General features: G+C 40.3%; 1 protein-coding gene across 1 annotated transcript; it reads right to left on the bottom strand.

The window, feature by feature from the left end:
* Positions 1 to 13,671: 13,671 nt before the first annotated feature.
* Positions 13,672 to 14,613, bottom strand: LOC143385307 (olfactory receptor 1G1-like). Its single transcript, XM_076840729.2, has one exon. It carries the CDS (start codon positions 14,611 to 14,613, stop codon positions 13,672 to 13,674), a length of 942 nt encoding a protein of 313 aa, XP_076696844.2.
* Positions 14,614 to 22,434: the final 7,821 nt, after the last annotated feature.

Genomic DNA, 22,434 nt, shown 5'->3' on the forward strand with positions numbered 1-22,434 from the left:
ATATTGTCATATGAAATTGCCATTTTGCTATTTTATAGACTGTAAAATTGGGTAGGAGTCACCAGACCAATAGATGATTATTTTCCACTTTCTCAAAATATATGTTACTAAGACTTTGCAGGATTCTGAAAATAATTTTATGCATAATGATGAGACTCAGATGAATATGAAGAAAATGGTAATGCCAACTTAGGAAAACTAACATTAAGAGTTTTTAAAGTAAAAAAAATTACCATTTGTAGGTCAAAATAGGTAATTATTGGCAATTTCATATAATTGAGCTTTGTAATCATAGTTTTGGTCAGTTTTTTACTACTACAATTATAATAACAATTTGATTCAGATGAAATATTTCTGATTATTTTAAACATAAAATATTATAGCTACCAGAAATTAAATATTAATTTTGTAGTCTTCTTCACTGTAGAAAATAAAATAGGTGGTTAAAAAGAATTTTTTAGCATAAAATTTTGTTACAATGGGATAAAATACACAATAGGAAGAAGTACCAAAGTACATGTTTAAATTGAAAGAAAATGATGTAAAATTGTAGCTTTTAAGGAGTATTTTGTTGCTTTTTAAAAACTTACACAGTTGAAAATTTGATTTACATATCCAACACATTAGAAACACATGAAAAAGTAATATAATTGATTTAGTAGTTTTCCTAAGAGTTAGGATTATTCTACTTGTTTAAAAAGTTTTTCCAATACTTGAATTAAGTGCAAAAAATCATTTTCCTTTAATATTATCCTCCACATTGACAAAACTTGATTGTCTCTTTTAGCAAAATTAGTTTGACTGCAGGAAAAACACATCATTTTCAAGACAAAGGCTGTCCAAGCGAATTAAATAATTTTGTGTCAACTCAATATTATTAACATAAAATTGAGAGGAGAATTGTATAAATTTAAAACCAACTGCAAACATTAATATTAAACAGTTCCCTTCAAATGTTTCTTTCTTATAGTGTTTACAAATATACAAAACATACTATCAATCACAATTAAAAGTATATATTAACTCATGTTGGGAAAATATGTAATATAGTTAATATTGATTTGTTTTATGGAAAGTTTCAATTTTAACTGTAGTTCATACTTGACAAGCAAAGTTATAGATAATCATTTCTTTTCCTTTGGTGCTTTAAACTTATTTGTATACAGTGTGCATATTGGTGAAAAATTTTAAATGACACTCTCATTTTTATCTTTGATTACTGAACATTCACTAACCATTCCTTTTGTTTAGAAAAATTATGAACTGGAGTAACAAGATAGTAAATCTTTTTTTAAAAAATTGCTTTAGTTATACATGACAGTAAAAACTCTTCCCTGAGTCAATCAATCAGCATTTTAAACAATATAGGATCATTTGTCTTCTATTTATTTCAACATTTTGTATATATTGATTCCAATAAAATTATTCATGAGACATTTTTGGAATCTGCTTTACAAAGCCAAACATATTTTTTTCACAAATATTTTCAGTATATCACACAATTGAACAAAGCAAGAAGGCAAATACCAGTCTCTTGTTTTAAACTTGATTTTGTTTTTTTAGCTAATTTTTTCATGTTGGTTGAAAGTTATTCTTTGATAGATGCATAAGATTTAAAATATCTATGCCAAAAGTATAATTTTTAGGTCATAAGTTGGTAACAGTTCTTTGTAATTATGAAAGGTTTTAGAGACAACGCATGTCCATAGTATTAATTGGAGAGTGTCTTAAATTATGTAATTCAGTGAAAAGTACAAAAACCTTATAATTTCTAAATGAAGAAAGAATGGCTATTTGGTATTAAAATAAAGTTTTGCATTCTATATCCAATATTTTGATAACTTAAAAATTTTTAATATTTTCATAAAATACTTTTAGCCTTTCTCTTATAATTTTCTAACAGAATTCCCATAACTAAAATAATTCTTTCCTTGCCTATCTGGGTAAAAGAGGTTTATACAAGCATTTATGCCATGTCATAACAAACCAGAGTTATAAGTTTGTTAAAAATGAATTCTACATGGTTTTTTGAAAGCTTGCTTTTAATATCAAGTGATGAATTTTATTGATCCTTTTTGACTGTTTGAATAAAACGTTATAGCATCACTATGTACTTACTGAAAAAAATGGGTGATATCAGTATCAGGCATCTAAACACTCTGGTATTAAAATGCCAATGGATATGCTTTAAGAAATAATGTAAAGTTTATTTTAAATGACCAATACATTGTATATTCTATATTTTAAACTATTAAACATATAATGAACAATTTTATCTGCCTGTTTTTTAAAGCCCATAGATTTTCATTAGGGGGGCATATGGGTGAAAAACAGATTTAACTTGACCTCTCAATCAGTGCTCAATCTATTTTTTTAGGATGATGGAAATGTGAACAACCTTACTATTCTAGAATGCTTTTAGTGGTGAAAGGCTCTAGCCATCAGAATTTTTCTATTGTATTATTGCTTCTTGTTTTTGTACACTGAAAGGAGAGTTTGGTCCTCTGAGGTCTCACAGAGCAAGCACATTATTTTTCAATATGAAAGCCTTCAAAACTCTAAACATTAATCAACAAAGGCAACACTAGGCAGTATCTAAAAGGCCAGCCTCAATGAAGACAGGTAAAAATGTAAACTCAAGCATTGTCGGTGAGACTGCAAATTAGTAAAATTACTTTGGAAAGCAGTGTGGAGAACCTCAAAAGACTAGCAATGGAGCCACCATATGACCCACTCTTCCTTTCCTTAGTATTTATCCAAAAGAACTGAAATCAGCATCCCACTCAATTCACAACAGCCAAGTTATGAAGTCAGTCTACACAATGGAGTCTTCCTCAGCCATAAAGAAGAATGAAATTATGTCACTTGCTGGTAAATGGATGGAACTAGAGAACATCGTGCTAAGTGAAATAAACCAGACTCAGAAAGTCAAGAGTTCAATGCTTTATCTTATAAGTAGAAGCTACAAAGAAAGAGGAGAGAGAGAGGGTGAGGGGGAGAGAGAGGGAGGGAGATAGAGGGGGGAGCAGTGAGGGATGGAGGGAGGGAGGGAGGAGAATAAAAAAGATCTTATGAAAATAGAAGGGAGAGCAGTGCAGTACAGGAGGGAGTTTGAGGGGGAAGGGAGGAACCACAGAATGAAATTGGCCAAATTATTCTGTGTGCATGTATAAATATATAAAAATGAGTCCACTTCTACATATAACTATAATGCATCAATTTAGAGAAACGAATAGAAGGAAGACTGATAGAGTAGAGGAGGGGCATCGAGGAGAGGAGGGAGAGGGAAAGGGGGAAGTACTGACATTGAGACGGAGCAAATTATATGATGTATGATTATGTCAAAATGACTTCCACTGTTATGTACAACTATGATGCACTAATAAAAACATAAAATATACAAGAGAAAGAAGATGAAAGGCCAGCCTCAGTTTTCTCATCTGCAAAATGCAGATATGAAAGTTGTTATGAGGATTAAATGAGAGTTCCTGGTCCCTGCCATATATTCAGTCAGTGCTGGTAATTTTCCCTATGAGTTTTTCAGTCTTGTCAAACAGAGATTTTTCTGCCATCCAGTTCTCTCTATTTGTGGACCTGTTTCATTTCATCACAGTCTGTACAAATGTGGTTCCCAGAACTAAGCAATGTTCCATGAGTCTGTTTTTTTTCATCACAGAGTAATCTGATTGTCTGATCATAAATAATAACAAAATAACTATTTTGGGGTGGTGATCAGAGTTGGCAGGCCACAAATAAGTTGTGTCCATGGCTATTCAAAAAATTCTTTAGGCTTTGCAATTTGGGTTTTGGGAGGGAAAAAAAAAAAACAAATGAAAGAACTGTCCCTAAGTAAGGACTGTATGCGTTAAGTCTTATGTCAACACCAGGACATTTCCAGCTGCGTGCAATCACTTGTGATTCTCATTGCATAGATGAGAAAGTCAAGGCTTAGAAAGGCAAAGCAATTTTCTCAGCATAACTTAGTCTTAAGTGGTGGCTGGATTTCACACTTAGACCTGGGTACCTGGTATGCTCAGACGTGTGTCTGCCCACCCATTTCGTGAGCTTAGATTCTTCCCTATGGGATTGGATATCTTTCTCACTCCTGGTTTGTATGCTTTAATGCCTCAAGTAAAGGATGCCTTTGTGCTACAATTCCAGAGAACAAACATTAGATTTTTCAGTTACAAAATTCGCAATTCATAGTATGATATTGGATCTCCTAAACTGATCTCAGTATGTAATGATGATGAGAGGACTGAAGTGGTAGCCAAATTTATAGAGCAGTTACTCTACGTCACAAATTGTTCTCAAAAGACACATGTTTTTCATGTGGTGATCACAGCAATTGTGTGATGCAAATATTATTATCCCCACTGTACAGATGAGAACATGCCACAGAGGAATTCTGTGGCATGCTCAGGGTGCTTGGTTAGTGAGTGGTAGAACTGGAATCAGAATTCAGCCCCACCTGATCACAGAGCCTTGCTCTTAACTACTAGGCTCTGCCACCTGCTAAGCTTTCCCTCAATGTCCAGTTTCTACTTTCCTCTTTGCTTCTTGCTTTTCCCCTGGATTATTCTGTGCATTGGCCAAGGTTGAGTACCTATAACATATGCTTTCTAGTTTAATCCTCATTGTAAACTAAAGAGTAGATACGATTATTTCCATATTTAGGTCATGGAACTAGGATGAGAGGGATGAGTTAAGTTCCCCAAGGCCCCAGAGAGTAGAGTTACAATCAGGTAGGTTGTAGATTAGTCTGAAAAGAGGTGCTTTCTCTATCCCTCCCCACCTGTTTGACACCCACATCCCACTGTCTTCCTAGGCTGGTTTCCGCCTGTCAGCCTGCCATTGCAATTGGACTTGTTAAATGTGACGTCACAATTCCAGCCTCCAGGTTGGGGCTTCAGCTGTCTTGGGTTGGGGCTCTGATTTTATGATGTAGAAAACATGGAGTATCTCTTCTCAGGTCTTAGGAAAGGCATAGACTGGTCTGCACCCTAGGTGACAGATAGCCCTAGCAGCTCCTGTGACAAAGTTGCTCATAAGGCTGGAGAGCGTCCTGGAAGTGATTGAAGGGTGAGCTGCCTGAAGGCTTGGAGTCCTCCCTGTCTTTCTCACAGGTGGCAGAGAGGATCTGCCTGGCCCATCAGTGAATTGACCCCTTATGAGCAGAGGTGAAGAAAATGGTATGGATAAGGAGGTGGGATGCCAATAATGGGCAACTACCAGAGAAGAATCTCGTTTTATGAAAGGGTGTGGGTGGAGAAACAGCAGTGTGGTACACAGGGATAGGCCTTGATCCAGGAGATGGAACGTCTGGACTTTGGTCCCAGGTCTGCCATGAAAATTTCCTGAGGCCTTGGTAAAATAGCTTGCCTTCCTCATCTGGCAAATGGGAAGACTGACAACCTGCTTTCAATAGAGAAGCTTATAAAACAGAAGAGACTCTAGACATAAAGGTCACTTAAACGTCCCATGAACCAGTGAGGACCTGTTTGTTTTAAATTTCTAGGAGAATTTGGGCTCTGGGATAGGTACTGCTGACCACCTGATTCACACACAGTCCTTTGAAAATAGAGGAGGACCTTGTATAACGCAGCTAAGTCAGTTCTCTGAGTTCCTGTTTGATCATTAATTCCCAGAGAGGGAAGAAAACTCTGCGTCAGTTGTTAAGAGGAGAAAAAGTGGACAACTATGTCCAAGCTCTGGGATTTCTGGGTCACTTAGCCCTGATTATTCATTAATACTTCCCCAACTGATTGAAGCTGTCTGGAATTCCATTAGATTTTTCTCTGACTCAGAGAAAGTTTCCCTGAAGAGGACCGCTCTCCACTGGAAATCGCCCGTGCTGTTCGGTGGCTGTTTTAATAGGCTGACGCAAGAGTCCATGAAGACGGAGCATATCTGAGGATGATGGAGGAAGAGACACTATGAAGGGAGAGAAAAGATGTCTTAGAGGGTCAAAACCAAACTTCACCATACTCACTTTTTTTGCCCAGAGGATCAATTGTGATGAAAGACAGTCCTGCTTCCAGATAAGTCTCAAAAAGCCTATCTCGAGTGATCTGAGGTGTCTGGAAACTTCTGTGTGCGGTGTGCAGCCCTCTAGGGCACCGCCCCGCCTTGTTGTGGATGCTGGCTGGACTCGAGTGGGCCTGGCCTGGTGTTTCCCTCAGGCGGCGTGCGTGGTCACGTCTTGCTTTGACAGCTGCACCTGGCAGACCACTTGGCGAAGACAGAAGATGCCCAGCACCAGAGGAAGACATCAGTGTGGGTTGGAGGGGCAGAGCTGTGAGACTCCTGCAGGTGCTTCTGCTTGTCAGGGGCAGGAGGGCGACTGGGGAAGGGGCTGGGAGCTGAGGTTTTATACATGCCTCTGCATGGCTTCCGTGGTTCTCACTGGCCTGGAGTCCCTCATGTGCTATGGTCCAACCTCGCTGCCTCTCTAAGGAGTGGGGCCCATGAGGCAGTATTTCCAATGTCATATTTGTGACTGTGACTTGGCAGCTCAGCTCTTCCCAGGAGAGCCCCCAGGACCTGGGAGATTGGCCTGGACGTGGGGCTTGTTAGAGTGCTCCAGATTTACTGAGCAGGAAGCCCGTAGAAACTCAGACGGTCCAGGCAGGGATGGATTTCTCCCTCCCCCGAGTCCTTGGATATGTAGCTACTCGTTTCACTTTCTTTAAGCAACACATAATTTTTTAAAAAAATAGCAATAAAATATGCATCAAGTAGAAAGTGAGAGTCTGGTACTTAGCCTCCCCCTTCTCTCCAGGCGTCACGTCACTGCTGTCACCGTGTAGACACACACCCTTTAAGACACTTTTTTATGCACAAATAAACATGTATGAAAGTTTGTAATTACGAAAATAAGAGCCTAAGACAATAAGATCCTTTATTCAGGAGCTATCTTTTTTCTGTTCATCAGTATATCATGGGCTTCCTATGACAACATCAGACATACGTCGTTATTTTAAAGATAGTTCATGGAATATTAAATGTATCACAAGTTATAAACATTTCCCTACACATGCCACATATGGATCTCCTTTCCTCTGACTCTACAGAGACAGTGCTACAGCGAATCTTTTACAGGCATTTGTACCTACCTATATTTCTATACAGATAGAAATGCTGGATGAAAAAAAAAATGTTCATCTTTTTAAACTTCAATGGATACCCCCAGATTGTCCTCCAAAAGGTTTGTACCAATTGCACAACCGCTGAGAGCACATGAGAGAGTAGTCTTTTCCTCATAGTCTAATAGCACTGTTTACAAATTTTATTTTTCTCAATTTAAGGAGAAAAATAATACTTTATGATAGGTTTGCTTTTTATTTTCCTAATTGATGGAGACTATTTTTTATATATATGTATGTGTGTGTGTGTATATATATATATATATATATATATATAATCATATACATATATAATCATATATATTTGTAATTTTAGTTTCTTTGAATTTTTTAACCATATTCTGGTTCATCTTTTCTATGTGGTTGCTGTTTTGATTATTGATTTCTAGGGATTATTATGTGGCTGAGAAGTATCATCTTCTGCTTTTCTTCTTGATCTGACTCATACTCTCTGCTTTCAGTGTCCAGCTTGAATGGATGTTTGCTCTTTTGCTTATTCTCTGTTCATTCTGAGAACACAAATCTTAGTTACCCTAGAAGGTAAAATGCAACCATTGTTACCAGCTGTCATATGGATTGCATGAACACAGACACCACTGAGGTTATGTATTTAGCAATAATAAGAGGCTACATTTGCTGAGTGCTTATGATATGTCAGGCATTTCATTTGAAGTTCTTTAAACTTTAGCCAGATGTGGTGGTGCATACCTGTAATCCCAGCCATTTAGGAGGCTGAAATAGGAGGATCACAAATTCAAGTATAGCTTTAGCAATGTAGCAAGATCAAGAGTAAATGGGCTGTATGTGTAGATTCAGTGGTACAGTACCTCTGGGTTACATCCTCATTCCCACAAAGAAGTTCCTAAAGAATTTTATGTAATTTAATTCTCACAACAATCATATGAATTAGATACTACTATGATCTCAAATATTCAGACCAACAAACCAAGGCTTAGAGAAATTGACACGCTCGATGTCACCTAACTGGTGGGTGTTCCGTTTTGAGTCTAGAGACTAACCTTATAACTGTGCTCAACCATGATGTGCAATAAACATTTGATAATTCGACCTGGACCTTAAATATTTATTTAGTGCCTATTATGCGTGGAGGTCATATAACTTAATCTTTCTAATGTTATGATTTAAATTTCATCAAATCCTAAATCATAACTAGAAGAACCAAGGAGCAGGCTAAGAAATTTGTTAAAATATCACACAAAATAAATGGGCTAAATTCAGGGTCAGATCTCCTTCCCCCCAAATTGGGGCATTTCTCAATTATATCACATCACCTCTCTACAAATGCTGTGACAACAATGACCTCAATACCTTGATTTGAGATGAGCCTCTTGAAAAATAAATGAGATCAATGGATCAATGACAGGAGTTTTAATTCCACACAATACTGGGATTCATTATGCCATATTTATTGTGTGCATGTAACATAATTTTACAAATCTCACTCCCCAGTACCTTCCCTTTCTCTCCCCCGATCTTGTTGCTGTGCTCTGCTGATCTCTCTTGTAATATTATTACTACTTTGATTAATGCATTATAATTATATACATAAGCAGGTTCATTGTGGTCTATTTGCACATGGAGTCCAGATAATCTGGTGGATTTCATTCTCCAGTACTTCTCTGTGCTCTCCTCTCTTCCTTTTTCAATCTCTTTCCTCTCCTCTGTGGGTCAAAACCTATTTTTAAATTCAACATTCCCATGAACTCATTCACTTACGGTTTCTTCATTTATTTGGCTAAATCCTGAGAATGGAACAGATCTGTGCTTTCATGGAACTTATAGTATAGCATGAAATCTGTTACCTTGTGTGTTCTGTTGTGCACAAGAGAAGATGTGTTGCTAGACTACATAAGCTCCAGGAGGGCAGGTGCAAGGTGCCTTCTGATCTTCTTCAAGATAGCCCCAGATCTAGCAGAGTGCCAGGCACACAATAGAAACTTAGTAAATATTGGTAGAATGAATGGAAGACTAAATTGCCTCATTGCTTAGGCAATTATTTATTGACATATCATTGAGAGAAGCACATTGAAAACTAAATGTTGGGATTTTAGAAAATGTAAATCACAAAAGTCTAGTCTGACCTTCCTGAATATCTTTTAGGCTGCTGTAACAAACTATCACAAGTTGGGTGGCTTATAAACAACAGAAGTTTTATTACTCCATGTTCTGTAGGCTGGGAAATTCAAGGTCAAAGTGCTGGCAGGTTCCATGTCTGATCATGGCCACTCTAGATGGCAGCTTCTTTCTGTGTCCTCAGTGGTTTTGAGGGGCAAGGCAGCTCTCTGGGCTTCTTTTATAAGGACACTAATCCCATTCATGAAGGCTCCACCCTCAGGATCTGATGCCCTCTCAAAGATTCCACCTTCTGAAGCTATCACATTGGTGATTGTTTCAACATATGAATTTTTGGACACACAAATATTCAGATCGTAACTCCCTCGTTTATGTCTTTGTCACATGCAAAATATAATCATCCCATCCCAATAGCTTCCAAAGTCTCAAGTCATTCCAACATCAACTCAAAATCCTAGCCTCATTCAAATACTATTTATTGATTGTTTCTTTTAGATAGACATGACAGGAGAGTGTAGTGTGACATCTTGTACATACATGGAATATAACATTTTCTAATTAAGATTCCATTTTTGTGGTTGCACATGATGTGGAGTTTTACTGTGGTGTGTTCATATACGCACACAGGAAAGTTACGTCTGCTTCATTCTATTGTCTTTCCTATTCCCATCCCCCTTCCATTCTTTTCATTCCCCTGTGTCTAATCCAATGAATTTCTATTCTTCCTTTCCTGCCCTCTTGTTGTTTGTTAGCATTTGCATATCAGAGGGAACATTTCTCTTTTTTTGGGCGGGGGGGGGGGGGGCGTTGGGGATTGGCTTATTTCACTTAGTTTGATAGGCTCCGGATCCATCTGTATACTGGCAAAGTCATTCCTTTTATGGCCGAGTAATATTCCATTGTGTATGTATACATATACCACATTTTCTTGATAAAATATAGGTGAGATTCAAGGTGTGATTCATCTTAAGGCAAACTGATTTCCACCTGAATATGTAAAATTGAACTTGTGATATGTCTCCAAAATAAAGTGGTGAGACAGGCAGAGGATAGCTATCCCCAGTTCAAAAGAAATAGGAAAGAAGAAAGGGGTAACATCCTAAGTAATTAAAAAACTTTAAGACTCAAGAACAACCATTTTTGCCTTAACGTGTTTGCTTGCAGACCCTGTGGGGTGAGGTCCTGCTGCTACCAGTCTTGGAGATCAGGAATGGAGCTTTGTTCCCAAGTGTTAAAGATTAAACATTTGAGAAATGCTGAGACAAGCTAGTTTTATTTAAGAAAGTGATAGCGACAGAATTCTCCAAAGAAAAGGGGCATACCTGGAGCTGGAAGTCCGCAGGAGAGGGTGTGTCTTGCTGTTTTACAGACCCCAGAGTCTCCTTTAATCATTGCCTCTTTTTTCTCCAGGTATGCCCCTGAGAGCAGGGACTTGGGGGTTAATTGTTAGCAGCCCAGAAAGCCCAGGAGTACTCACAGAGGTTAACAACCCATTGTTTTCTGTTTGATAACCAGTGATGACCAGCATCATCTTCTCTGGACCCCTATTATTTATTACCAACATTGCCTGACCTTAGCCCCTGCCTCAATTTGCTGAGGAATGTGACATATCCTGTCTACTCGGCCAGGCAGGGCTGCAAGCAGATTACTTTTTGGCAAAGAAAGCATGTGTGGGGTCAGCACATGAGCTCATTTTTTAGAATTGTTCTCTTAACCTTATGTTCCCCCCATTCTCATCTCTGTGTCCCCTTACGCTGCTTTTCTGGGCAGGGGTTGTGTCCCCAAGGCTCTGGGAAACCTTGCCCCCAAAGCTGTCTACAACTCAACTGCCACAGCTCTGCCGGGTACAACCAGCTCTGCAGCTCTCACAAGCTGGGCTCATATACCAGTGACTATACCACTTTCAAAACAAAAACACATTCACATAGATGTTTATAGCAGTTTTATTCATGATTGCCAAAGCTTAGAAGCAATCAAGATGTCCTTTAGTGGGTGAATGGATAAACTGTTACACCTGGACAGTGGAATGTTACTGAGCTCTAAAAAGAAAATGAACTATCAACACTTAAAAAGACTTGGAGGAACCATAAAGCATTTTATCAAGTGAAAGAAGCCAGTCTGAGAAGGCTACATCCCCGATGTGATATTCTGGAAAAGGCAAAATGATGTAGGCACTACAAAGATTAGTATGGCAGGCATCAGCGGTAGAGAAAGATGAATAGAAGCATAGATTTTTAAAGTAGTGAAAATGCTCAGTACTATACTATAATTGTGGACACATGTTTTTATATGTTTGTTCAAACCTATGGAATGCACAACACCAGGAGTGAACCGTAATATAAAGTGTGGACTCTGGGTGATAAAGTATCAATGCAGGTTCAACAACTGTAATAGATAACATCATTCTGGGGGAAGACATTGAAAATGGGGCAGGTTATCCATGTGCAGGGGCCATGAGATATCTATACCTGCATCTCAATTTTGCTATGAACAAAACTTCTCTAAATGACAAAGTCTTAAAAACTTTTATATTTACCTTCTTTTGATAGACAATGAAACTCAAGAGAAGTTAAACAACTTCCTGTAGAATCACCCAGCCCCTAAGAGATGGAGCTGTGAGTTTTGGATTATTGAGAGTGTTTGAGGGAATTCAGCAAAGAGCACTTTCTTTCCCACCTGAGTTATTAATCAATTCATAGCTAAGACAGGTAATATCAGGTGGAGGGCAAACTGTCTCTACTGTTGCTAAGTTCAGGTTGCAGGACACAACTTGGAGCGAGAGCCTCAGTGTTTCCCAGCTATCTCTAGAAGGAGGCAGTGCTGAATCTAGGTGGCTCTCCCAGGAGTGTTCATTGAGGGGCTGCTTTGCCCTCGGGGCTACACACTGAAGCGTTTCCTCCCTGTGAGTAGCCTTGTTCTCAAGAAGAAGCAGGGAGGGACCTGCTGAGCTTACCCAAAGCAATCAAGAGATGGGACAGAGTGAGCAATGGGACAAAGGAGGGTGTTCATTACCTAATTTAGTTTTCTCCATTTGGAAGCACAGAGCATGAAACCCCAAAACTCACAGAGATGAAGTTGCCTCAAGTTACATTACTGTGGAAGGGGTGGATCAGGGTGCTGGCTTCTAATTTATGAGTTCCCATCTTGAGTTCTGGTCACTGTACCTCTAAATACTGTTACAACTGGGGTTTGTAGTCCAATCGCTTTTTTAAACAAATGCAGAAATCAGGGCTCAGCATCATTCAGTCATTATGCAGCTGCCACAGATTTTATTCAGAGCAAAGCCAGCACTGAATCCCAGGACTTCAAGCTGCTCCTTGGTCTTCCTTGTAGCATTGCCTAGCATTGAGTGGATTCACAGGGCTCCCTCCATATTCCTGCTTCTCAGACTGAAAATGAAAGGGCTGGACATGGGGTGACCACTGTCCACATTACTGAGGGGAATTTGTCCTTCCAATCTAGCCAGATGATGGAGGACATTTAAAAAAACTATTTAAAAATCTGAATTCACCAATGAGGCCTCAGTTGTGTGACAATTACACAGGAAAGAAATTTAAAAAATGTATGGCAAATGCCAAAATTTCTCTAATGAGCTGTTGAAAAATCCTCTGGAGGTTATCTGCATGTATCCCAAGGAGAGGCAATAATGCACTTACAATGATGGAATTGATGTTCTGCTTAGAAATAGATCCAAACATGGAATGTTAGTGTCAAAGGATGGTTCCGTAAAAGAAACTTGGAGTCCAGAATAACCTGCTCAAGAATCTTTACTCATGTGGCCTGATTTTTAAGTCATTCCAGAATATCTAAACAGATACATACACTCAAACAGAGGGCTTGGGTAATACTGGAATCTTCTTGGGATTTTACACTTCTCTAGCTTCTCCTTTGCATTGCCCCATCATCCAGTCAAGGTAGTATTTGGAGACATTGTTGATGGGAGTGGCATATGTGCATGATGTGAAGGAAGCAGGAAAAGAAAATGAATGGCTGAGAGAAATATGTAGATTTCATGCCCACCTCGGCATAAGGTCATCATTGAGGGTATGTGCTTTGGAATCAGATATCTGGGTTCAGATTCTGGCTTTGTCACTAATTAGCTGTATAACTTCAGGGAAGTAATTTAACCTCTCAGAGTCTCCATCTTCTCTTTAGAATGATGAAAAGGATGAACATAATTACTTCAATGCAATATGTTGAATCTTGCTGAAGACGATGAATCTCCAAGCCTAAGACCTGGGACCAGCAAATATATCAGACACACTGCATGATAGACATTGTGTTACCACCCCCTTTTGCGAGATGAGGAAATTGCAGCTCAATGAGATTATTTAATTTGCCTGGGGCTGAAAAGCTAGCAAATAGAGACTCAGGATTTGCTGCAAGTGGATTTGCCCTGAGTTACTGAGTTACTAAGGGGACGCTGTTGGCCTTATGGAGATCGCAGTGCCCCCCTGCTCAGGAGTCTGCCCAAGGCACCCTTCATGTCTTTGTTTCTCAGGCTATAGATGAAGGGGTTCAACATGGGGGTCACCACAGCATACATCACTGCCGCGATCCTGTCCTTGCCGACGGAATCAGCAGCAGAGGGAATGAAGTACACCCCGATAGCAGACGCGTAGAACAAGCAAACTGCAGAGAGGTGGGAGCCGCAGGTGGAGAAGGCCTTCCACTTCCCACTTGCTGATGGGACCCTCACAATGGTGGCCACGATGCGGGCATATGAAATGATGACGAGCAAGGGGATCAAGACCGTTAGAGCCCCTCCCCAGTACATCAGCACACACTGGTTGGCGTAGGTGTTGGAACAGGAGAGCTTCAAGAGTGGAAGAAGTTCGCAAAAGAAGTGAGGGATGATGTTGTCCTGGCAGAAGGATAACTGAGCCAAGAGAATGGTGTGGGTTAGAGAGTAGGAATGTGCAAGGACGAGGGACGAGGCCACCAGCAGGATGCAGCGTCTGAGACTCATGACAGTGGTGTAGTGAAGGGGATGGCAGATAGCCACAAGCCGGTCATATGCCATCACTGCCAGGAGGAGAACATCCAGACCAATGAACCACAGGAAGAAACAGACTTGGGACAGGCATCCGGCATAGGGGATGGTGTGCCTCTGAGCCTGGATGTTCACCAGCATCTTGGGGACAGTAGTAGATGACAAACACAGGTCCGTGAGGGAGAAGTTAAACAGGAAGAAGTACATGGGGGTGTGGAGGTGGGGATCAGAGCCAATTGCCAGGATGATGAGACTATTCCCCACCACGGTGACCAGGTAAATGACCAGGAAGATGCCAAAGAGGAGAGACTGCTCTCCCTGATGCTCAGAAAGGCCGAGGAGGTAAAATTCAGAAACACTGGTGTGGTTTCCTGTCTTCATGCTGTGGTGTAACTAAAGAGTGAAATAGAAAATGACCCTTTAAAACCTTTCCATGCTCTAGTATTGCCTTGATGGAAACAAAGGCATAAAATAACAGTGACACCAGAATATGGAGGGCTGTGCATCCTCCCACTGAGAAATGCAAGAGCTCTATGGAGTGGTTATTGCTAGGCCCACTTTGTTGGTTTCATTGTCAAGACAACAAATATTTGAGACAATTGACTTAAAGTTTTGAGAAAGGGTTTGTCTGGCCCACAGTTGTGGAGGCTTCAGTCCACAGCCCTGGGCCTCATTGCATTTGGAACTCTGGTGAGAGAGCCAGCATGGTGGGGAGTGGCCAGTGGAACAAACCCTCTCGTCGTATGGCCAGGACACAAAAGAGAGAAAACAGAGAGACTGGGGTCCCACAATCCCCTCCAAAAGCATGCCCCCCACCACCTAAAACTTCCCGCTACATCTCATCTCTTGAAATTGTCACCACTTCTTAGTAGCACCTTGCTGGGGACCAAACCTTCAACACATGCGCCTTTGGGGAACATTTCAGATCTTGGAAAAGGAACTGAGTCCCCTAGAAAGAAGATGAGGTAAGGTTAAAATCTTGGCACTTCTAATTTACAGTCTCTGGACTAATCTACCTCTCCTGAGACCTCCAGAACCAATCCATTCACTCTCTGTGCATTGAGTACTTATATGTCACTGTTTCCTTTAGGTGCCAGAGAGATGGTGGTTCAGAATACGGCAAGATCCCTTCCCTCATGCAGTCAACATTCTAGTCAAAGAAGTCATGCTGTCAGCAGGTGCGGAAAACAGGATGCCACGGTGGGTGGCACATGACTTTGAACTGAGTGATCAGCAAGTCATTCACCGTGGAGGAATGGATGGGAAGGAGCCAGCCACATAAATAATTGGTTGGGAGAGCATTTTGGTCACAGTGAATGCCAGCGTGTGATAAAGGAGGAGGAAGGTAAGGGCTCAAGAGAGATGCACCAAGGGGGGCAGGCAGGAGGGCAGGAGGAGGTGGAGGAGGCAGTACAGGGCAGGTAGGGCTGGGCCACGCAGATTCGAGAGTTTGTATTTTATTTTAAGTACAATCAGAGATCTGATGGTGGGGTGTGTGGGTGTCAAGCAGCAGACTGTGAATGATTTATGATATGGAGAGACCATTCTGCTACTGTGTACAGAAAGACTGTGGGGACACAAGGGTCCCAGGGAGATCTGTAAAGAAACAATTGTAGGACCCAAACAGAGAGCATGAAGTGGATGGATTCGGGTTGTGTTTTCAAGAGTTTCCAAACTTGTCCAAGGAACAGTAAGTGCTGGATCAGGGCCCTAGAGTAAAAGTGGTTTCACCTGTCCGGCTGCCTCCTTAGGATACAAGTATTAAAATTCTCTAAAGTAAACAGGAAAGAATTAAGGTGATTTTCTCTATCAACATAGAAATAATCTCTAGAGTATTTCTCAAATGGCAGAATACCTAGAACTCCTTGGAAACCTAAGAAGACTGAGAGAAGGGGTGCCAAGATATGGATGATTCTGAATTATTTTCACAAGGGGGATGTTGAAAAAAAGACAAAGACAATTGAAGGAGTGAAGATATTTATCATAAAAAACTACTTATGATATATAGACTGTGTATCAGTGGCATAAGCTATGTGCAATGTATCTTTTTGATCCACATAAGCTATGTGCAATGTATCTTTTCCCCACATTATCAGATCAGGAAACAGAGACAAATTATATAGCCTAAGATCATATAGTTAATAAGGATCCCCTTATTATGCAACATTAAAATTAAGATCTTCTACCAATTCTGGAATTTAGTCCAAGATTCAATTCCATCCCTGGAAGCAGGGAAACTCTCAGTTTTCTCATAGGTACTAGAGATATTTGTTTCCTATTTTGAGAATGTGACCTTGCAGAATAGATCTATTTTTAGAATGCTTCCACAGAGGGTCTAGGGCACTGTTTTCATAGTGTTTCCTGCATTTAGATATTAGATTGCCTACTTAATGCCAGCAAGGCCTGTGGACACTGAATAGTTAAGGTTCATCAAAAAAGTACAGTTTTTGTGCTTACAGGCTAATTGGGGAGACAATAAACAAACAGGTAAATGTACAGTCAGAAACTCTGATTTCCATCAAAAAGGACTGCTATGGTGATACCATTGAGAAAGTATACTTGGAACATCTGTTAGACTAAGTTCAGAGAAAGCTCCTTTGAGAAATTTAAATATATTTTGGAACCTGAAGTGGTAATTAGCTATATCAAGAGTGGAAGAAAGAAGAGAAGCATATACATACAAAGGTCCCAAGGTAGTAAAGGGTCCCACCAAAACAGGAAGGCCACTGTGGCTGGACAGTGGGGAATAAGATGATGAGTTACTTGAAAGATTTTGGCCCTCTGGCAGGGAGCCACGAGTCATTTGAGTCAAACAGCATTGGTTGCGTAGTCTTTCCAAAGTTTAGAGTTACTGACACAGTGAGTTTAGAGCTCTGAAGTTACTCAAGACTTGTGGAGTCGCATCCTGGCCACCACAACTCCAGGTAAACCTCTCTGAGATGCATCTGCAGGGGGAAAATTGAAAGGAGCTTGGAGAAAGAGCAGTGGAGAGCTCTAACTTTTCAGAAGGAGGGAAAGTAGCTGCCTCTTGATTTTCCATTGAATTCCATGCTCTTGAATCTTTGTTTTTCATGTAACAAGAGAATGGAATGACTTAGTGCTCAAGAGTGCACACTTCGGGGAAGACAGACCTTGGTGTAAATCCTGCCTCTGTTGATCATTAGCTAAGGGGGGAGTTGCGAAACATGTCATTGCTCACTGCACCAACAATGACAGCAATAGCAATAGCAAAAAGACTAAGCCTGCATTGATTGTTAACCTCCTGCTTAGGCACTGCATTAAAAGTGCTTTTCTCATTGAATTTTCACTGTTTTCTAAGATAAATAAGGACACTTATTTGAGGTTTAAAGAGAACAATTTAAATAATTTGTTCAAGGTAGCTCAGCAAGTAAGTGCAAAATCTCAGACTTGAATTCTGGTCTATCTGATTGAATACTTACTTACCCAATTGATCTCAGCAAATCTCAGAAGCTATTGATCTGTGGGGACAGCTTCTTCTTTTTATGGGATAGAAATGAAATTCAGGGTTGTAGGCAACTGAAGGTAGACTTTTGGAGTCACAATAAATGGAACTGAAAAGCCCTGCAGTGGCCCATGGGGGAATATTTACCAGGTTCAGAGGCCTCAGATTGTTATTAGCGAGAACAGAGACTAATTGTCCCTGAATCCCTAAAGACAGAAGGTGCACTACTGTTTTCATGTGAGATTTCTGTTCTTCTTGTAGACTCTCCAGGAGTGTTCCTCTTGTCAGTCGCCTTGGGATGCTGCTCTGTGCTTGCTACTACCATACCTGGTCAATCTGTGACTCAAGTGGAAAAACTGGGGTAAATGTCCATAAGGAGACAGCTGAAAGGGGTCATCTATGTCTCATCAGATCTTAACACTATCTTAGCAAGTATCTTGGCCAATGTTCCAACTTACTCTGTATAATATGTGCAATTGGGGTGTCTACTGTGGAAGAGAAAAGTTTTAATTTAAATCAGTTTATCAGTTTCATCTGACTTACTTTGTTCAACATTTTGTTTGTGTGACATTCACTGAGGTTTATTGTGTATTGGTTTGTTCATTTTTTTTCTGTTTAAAATTCCTTTATATAAATATACCATAATCAAAAAACCTATGATAGTATTGACATTTAGGATTTTTCTCCCAGTTTTGATCTATTAAGAATCCAGCTCCTGTGAATATTAGTATAAATATCTTTTGCTAAGTGTGTATATTCTCGGGAGTGGAATTACTTATATGTGAGCCAAGGAATGGAGATGCTGGTTGGGAGGAATATATTGATATAACCCAATGGCGTCTCAAGGATTTTCACGGATATATATTCCCATTTACAGCAAGAGAAGTTTTTAGTGCTTCAAATACACAGCAAGACTTGATTTGTTAGTCTTTTAAATTTTATTTTTTTTATTTTTGGTGCTGGGGCCTTGTGTATGCTAGGCAAGCACTCTAACACTAAGTCCCCCTGTGGCCAACCACCATCTTTTAAATTTTAGCTATGCTGAGAGGCGTGATATAGTATCTCATGATGATCTTATTTTTTATGTCTTTTTTTTGGGGGGAGCAGGTGCACCCAGAAGTGCTTTACCACCGAGCTACATCCCCAGGCCTTTTTTTTTTTTTTTTTTTTGAGAGAGGATCTCAGTAAGTTGCTGAAAGTCACATAAAGTGGCTGAGGTGACCTCAAGCCTGTGATCTTCCTTCCTTAGCCTCCCAAGTCTTTGGGATTACAGGTGTGTGCCATTATTCCTGGCTTTAATTCATGTTTCTTGGACACCAACTGAATTTGGAATCTTTGGAATTTGCTCATTTGGAGATCTTCTTGGTGAGGCAGCTATTCCAATCTTCTTCTTCTCTGTTGCATTTTCTCCTTTTTTTTTTTGCCTTGATTTGACGTTTGGATTTGATTTTGTTGCTGAAGATAGAAAGGAAGAGAGAGTTGCTTTTCACCATCTAAATGATATATGCTTCTTATTATAATATTAACATGTTTTAATTGGTATACATATATAAATTTATGGGATTCGCTGTGGTATTTCCAGACCTGCAGGTGTTCTGTGTTGATGTGTCCATCCTCCCTCTATCCTCTCTCTGCCCTAGTCCCCTTTCTAGCTCCTAATAGTCATTTTTTTTTCTATTTTCAGGTCATTTTTTTCCTCTTTAGTTTCTGCAAATGAAATAAAACACACAACACTGGTCTTTCTGTTCCTGGTTTCACTTACTATGATGATGACCAGTTCCATTCGTTTTTCTACAAGGGACAGGATTTCAGATATATTTTGAAGAATGATAATTCTTTCATGTTTTTGTTTTTGTGTTCTTAGTGCCACTAGAGTCATGGCATTTTTACTTTTTTTAAAATTTAAGTATAATCTGACTATTTGCTTCCTTTATGGTCAGTAATTTTTGTGTTTTGTTTGGCCAAATATGTAAATATATTATCCTATGTTATTTTCTAAAAGGCCATTTTACCTTTTATATTTATATCTATGATACCTCTGGAAATAATTTTTATTCATGGTGTAAATTATAATTATTTTTGTCTGATATTGATACTGATTATTCCAGCACCATTACTGAAAAAGGAATCCTTTCTTTACTGCTTGTAGTATCACCTTTGCCGTTAAGCAGACAATCATACAGGTGGAGTCTGTTTGTTCCCTTGGCTAATATAACACCACACTGCTACAATTACAGTATATTTATTTTTTCTTTTTTAATACACTTACAATTTATTACTATCAGACACTTTATATCCTCCCAGCCATTCATCCAATCAGCCTGCCAACAACCATACATCTAACTATTCATCCTTCCTTCCTTCCTTCCATCCATCCATGTCTCCAACTAGTGCTTTATCTGTCCATCTCTCTCTTCATACATCCACCACCACCCCAACCCAATCAGCCAATAAAACAATTAACCAACATTAAGTGAAAAACTCCTGGGTATGAAGTTCTATAGTAGGCACTGGGCATCCAAGATTAAATAAGATCCAGTCTCTGTTCTCACTTAAGATAGTTCATAGGCTAGGAGAAGTGCTTATAGCATAGAAGTTTTGACATGTGTGGGGCTTTGCTGTTTATCGGGGCCCTGGGTTCAGTGTGGTTTGTGTCTTATAAAGAGACCAGGTGGGCCTTGGTTCAGCTTGGCTTGCGTTCTTAGAAGGAGAGAGCATAAGCTTTGATTCAATGTGACTTGCTTCATTATATGATCATATCCTCTCATATTTAGTTGATGATTATAGTGAAACGTTTTAATTCCCTTACCTCTCATTTGGGGCATTCTCTACATGTATTTCTTGGGGCTTCCATTTAATGTGAGAAAGAGATGCCACTGTGATGTGAATCTATAGTACCATGACTTCAGCCATCTAATGATGCCGTTGCTGTACCTCTCCAACCCCTTCCCCTCAGTTACTGATTTCACAGTGTTTTTATGATATTCATATAATACCATAGAATAAAATTGGGGTGTTTTGATACATTACTCTCTAACATCTTGTAGAAAACAAAAGTAGCCCTAGCTACTTTGGTTATGAATTTGTTTACCAGGAGGGATCTTTCTGTCTTCATCAAGATCCGAGTTCCTGTCTAATGTCCTTCAGTGCAACCTGAAGGACTCCGCTCACACAGGGCACATCTAGTGGGGACCCACTCCTTGAGCTCTAGTTTATCTCATGCTGTGGTTTGAATGTGTGTATCTCTCCAAAATTCCTGTTACAGTTCAGCATCCATGCCACAGTATTGAGAGCTTGTTAGGCCAGGAAGCTCCCACACCAGAAATGGAATGTGCACGTGAAGAGAGCTAATCCATCATGTGCAAAGACCCGATTTAGCTCCCAGCACGTGAGCACATGTGCGCGCGCGCACACACGTACATTTGTCAAGCTGGGTGTAATGATGTACGGCTGTGATTTGATTGGCTTTTTTTGTCTCTATGACCAAAACACTCAACAAGAACAGCTTGGAGGAAGAAAAGCTTCTCTGGGGCTCACAGTTCCAGAGGTCTCAGTTCATAGACTATTACATTGAGGAGGCCAAGTAATCCCAGGTTAGAAGGGACCTGGAATGCCAGTGTGCCTGCCATCCAGCTCTGCTTCCTCCATGTGGACAAACCCCCAGCCTAGCCTCCCAGCAGGACTCTGTGCCCAGCAGCTCATCCTCCCAAGACACCTCCACAGGGCAATCCCAGGACAGCAGCAGGTGATGGAAGAGGCTGAGGAGGAGCATCACCAAATGCATTCAGTAACTGTGCTGCATACTTTGCTTCCACTGGCCAGCCTCCAGAACAGAGTGACTCCAGTGGAAATGCAGAGCCCAGACAGAACCGATGGACAGCCAGAAGACCTGGGCTCTGTGGATGTTGAATCATGGTGTGGGAATGAGGTGTGCTGAATGGCTCAGGCGTCTCTGCACGGATTCCAGGCAGGAGCGCATCTGTACCCACCAGGAGTCTTCTCTGTCCCCCCCCCCCCCCCCCCCCCCCCCCCGCAAAACACATCACAGAGACTTTACCCTGGGACGCTTCTCCTTCCCTGCTCTTTGCCTTTCTCCCTTGCTTTGGGAGAAATTTATTCTTAAATTAATTTTTCTCCACAAATGGTATAATAAAATTGATGTTTCAAAGATTTTCTTTAAAAAGCAGTTTTTATTTGTTTGTTTGTTTGTTTGTTTGAGAGGGAGGCCTCCAGGAAAATGCTGGAGCCCAGGAGCCATCCTCTCCAATGCCTGAAGCACTCACTGTGCCTCCCTGTCCTGTTCAGTGTAGACACTCACTCACCTTGAGCCAGTGTGGATGGGAACTCACTTGTCTTGAGCCAATGTAGATGGGGACTTGATTTTCTTGACCTAGTGTAGTCAGAGGTTCTCCCCTTGAGCCAGGGTAGACTCGATTCACTTTAAGCTGGTCACTTTGGTCAGAAGGAATCCTTTACCTGGTCTTCAGGTCCCTTCCTGGAGTGTATGGGGAGGGTGGGTCGCGGTGTTGGAGAAGACACTTTGTCAAGGCACTGGAGACTCCAGAGTTTCCATGTCTCTTTAAATGTAAACTCCGTAAGGTTTGAGATTTGACTCATTGCAGTCATTCAGTAAATATTTTTTTATGTGTATAAAGTTCTTTCTCTTCTTTTTTTAACTTGTATTTTTAGTTACACTTGGCAGTAAACTGTGTTTTGACATACTATACATACATGGAGTA

This window comes from Callospermophilus lateralis, chromosome 2 (genome assembly GCF_048772815.1).
Source record: "Callospermophilus lateralis isolate mCalLat2 chromosome 2, mCalLat2.hap1, whole genome shotgun sequence".
NCBI lineage: Eukaryota > Metazoa > Chordata > Mammalia > Rodentia > Sciuridae > Callospermophilus > Callospermophilus lateralis.

Bases quoted from the DNA above. Each gene is read 5' to 3' on its own strand.
- LOC143385307 (XM_076840729.2), bottom strand. From the start codon at position 14,613: ATGAAGACAGGAAACCACACCAGTGTTTCTGAATTTTACCTCCTCGGC.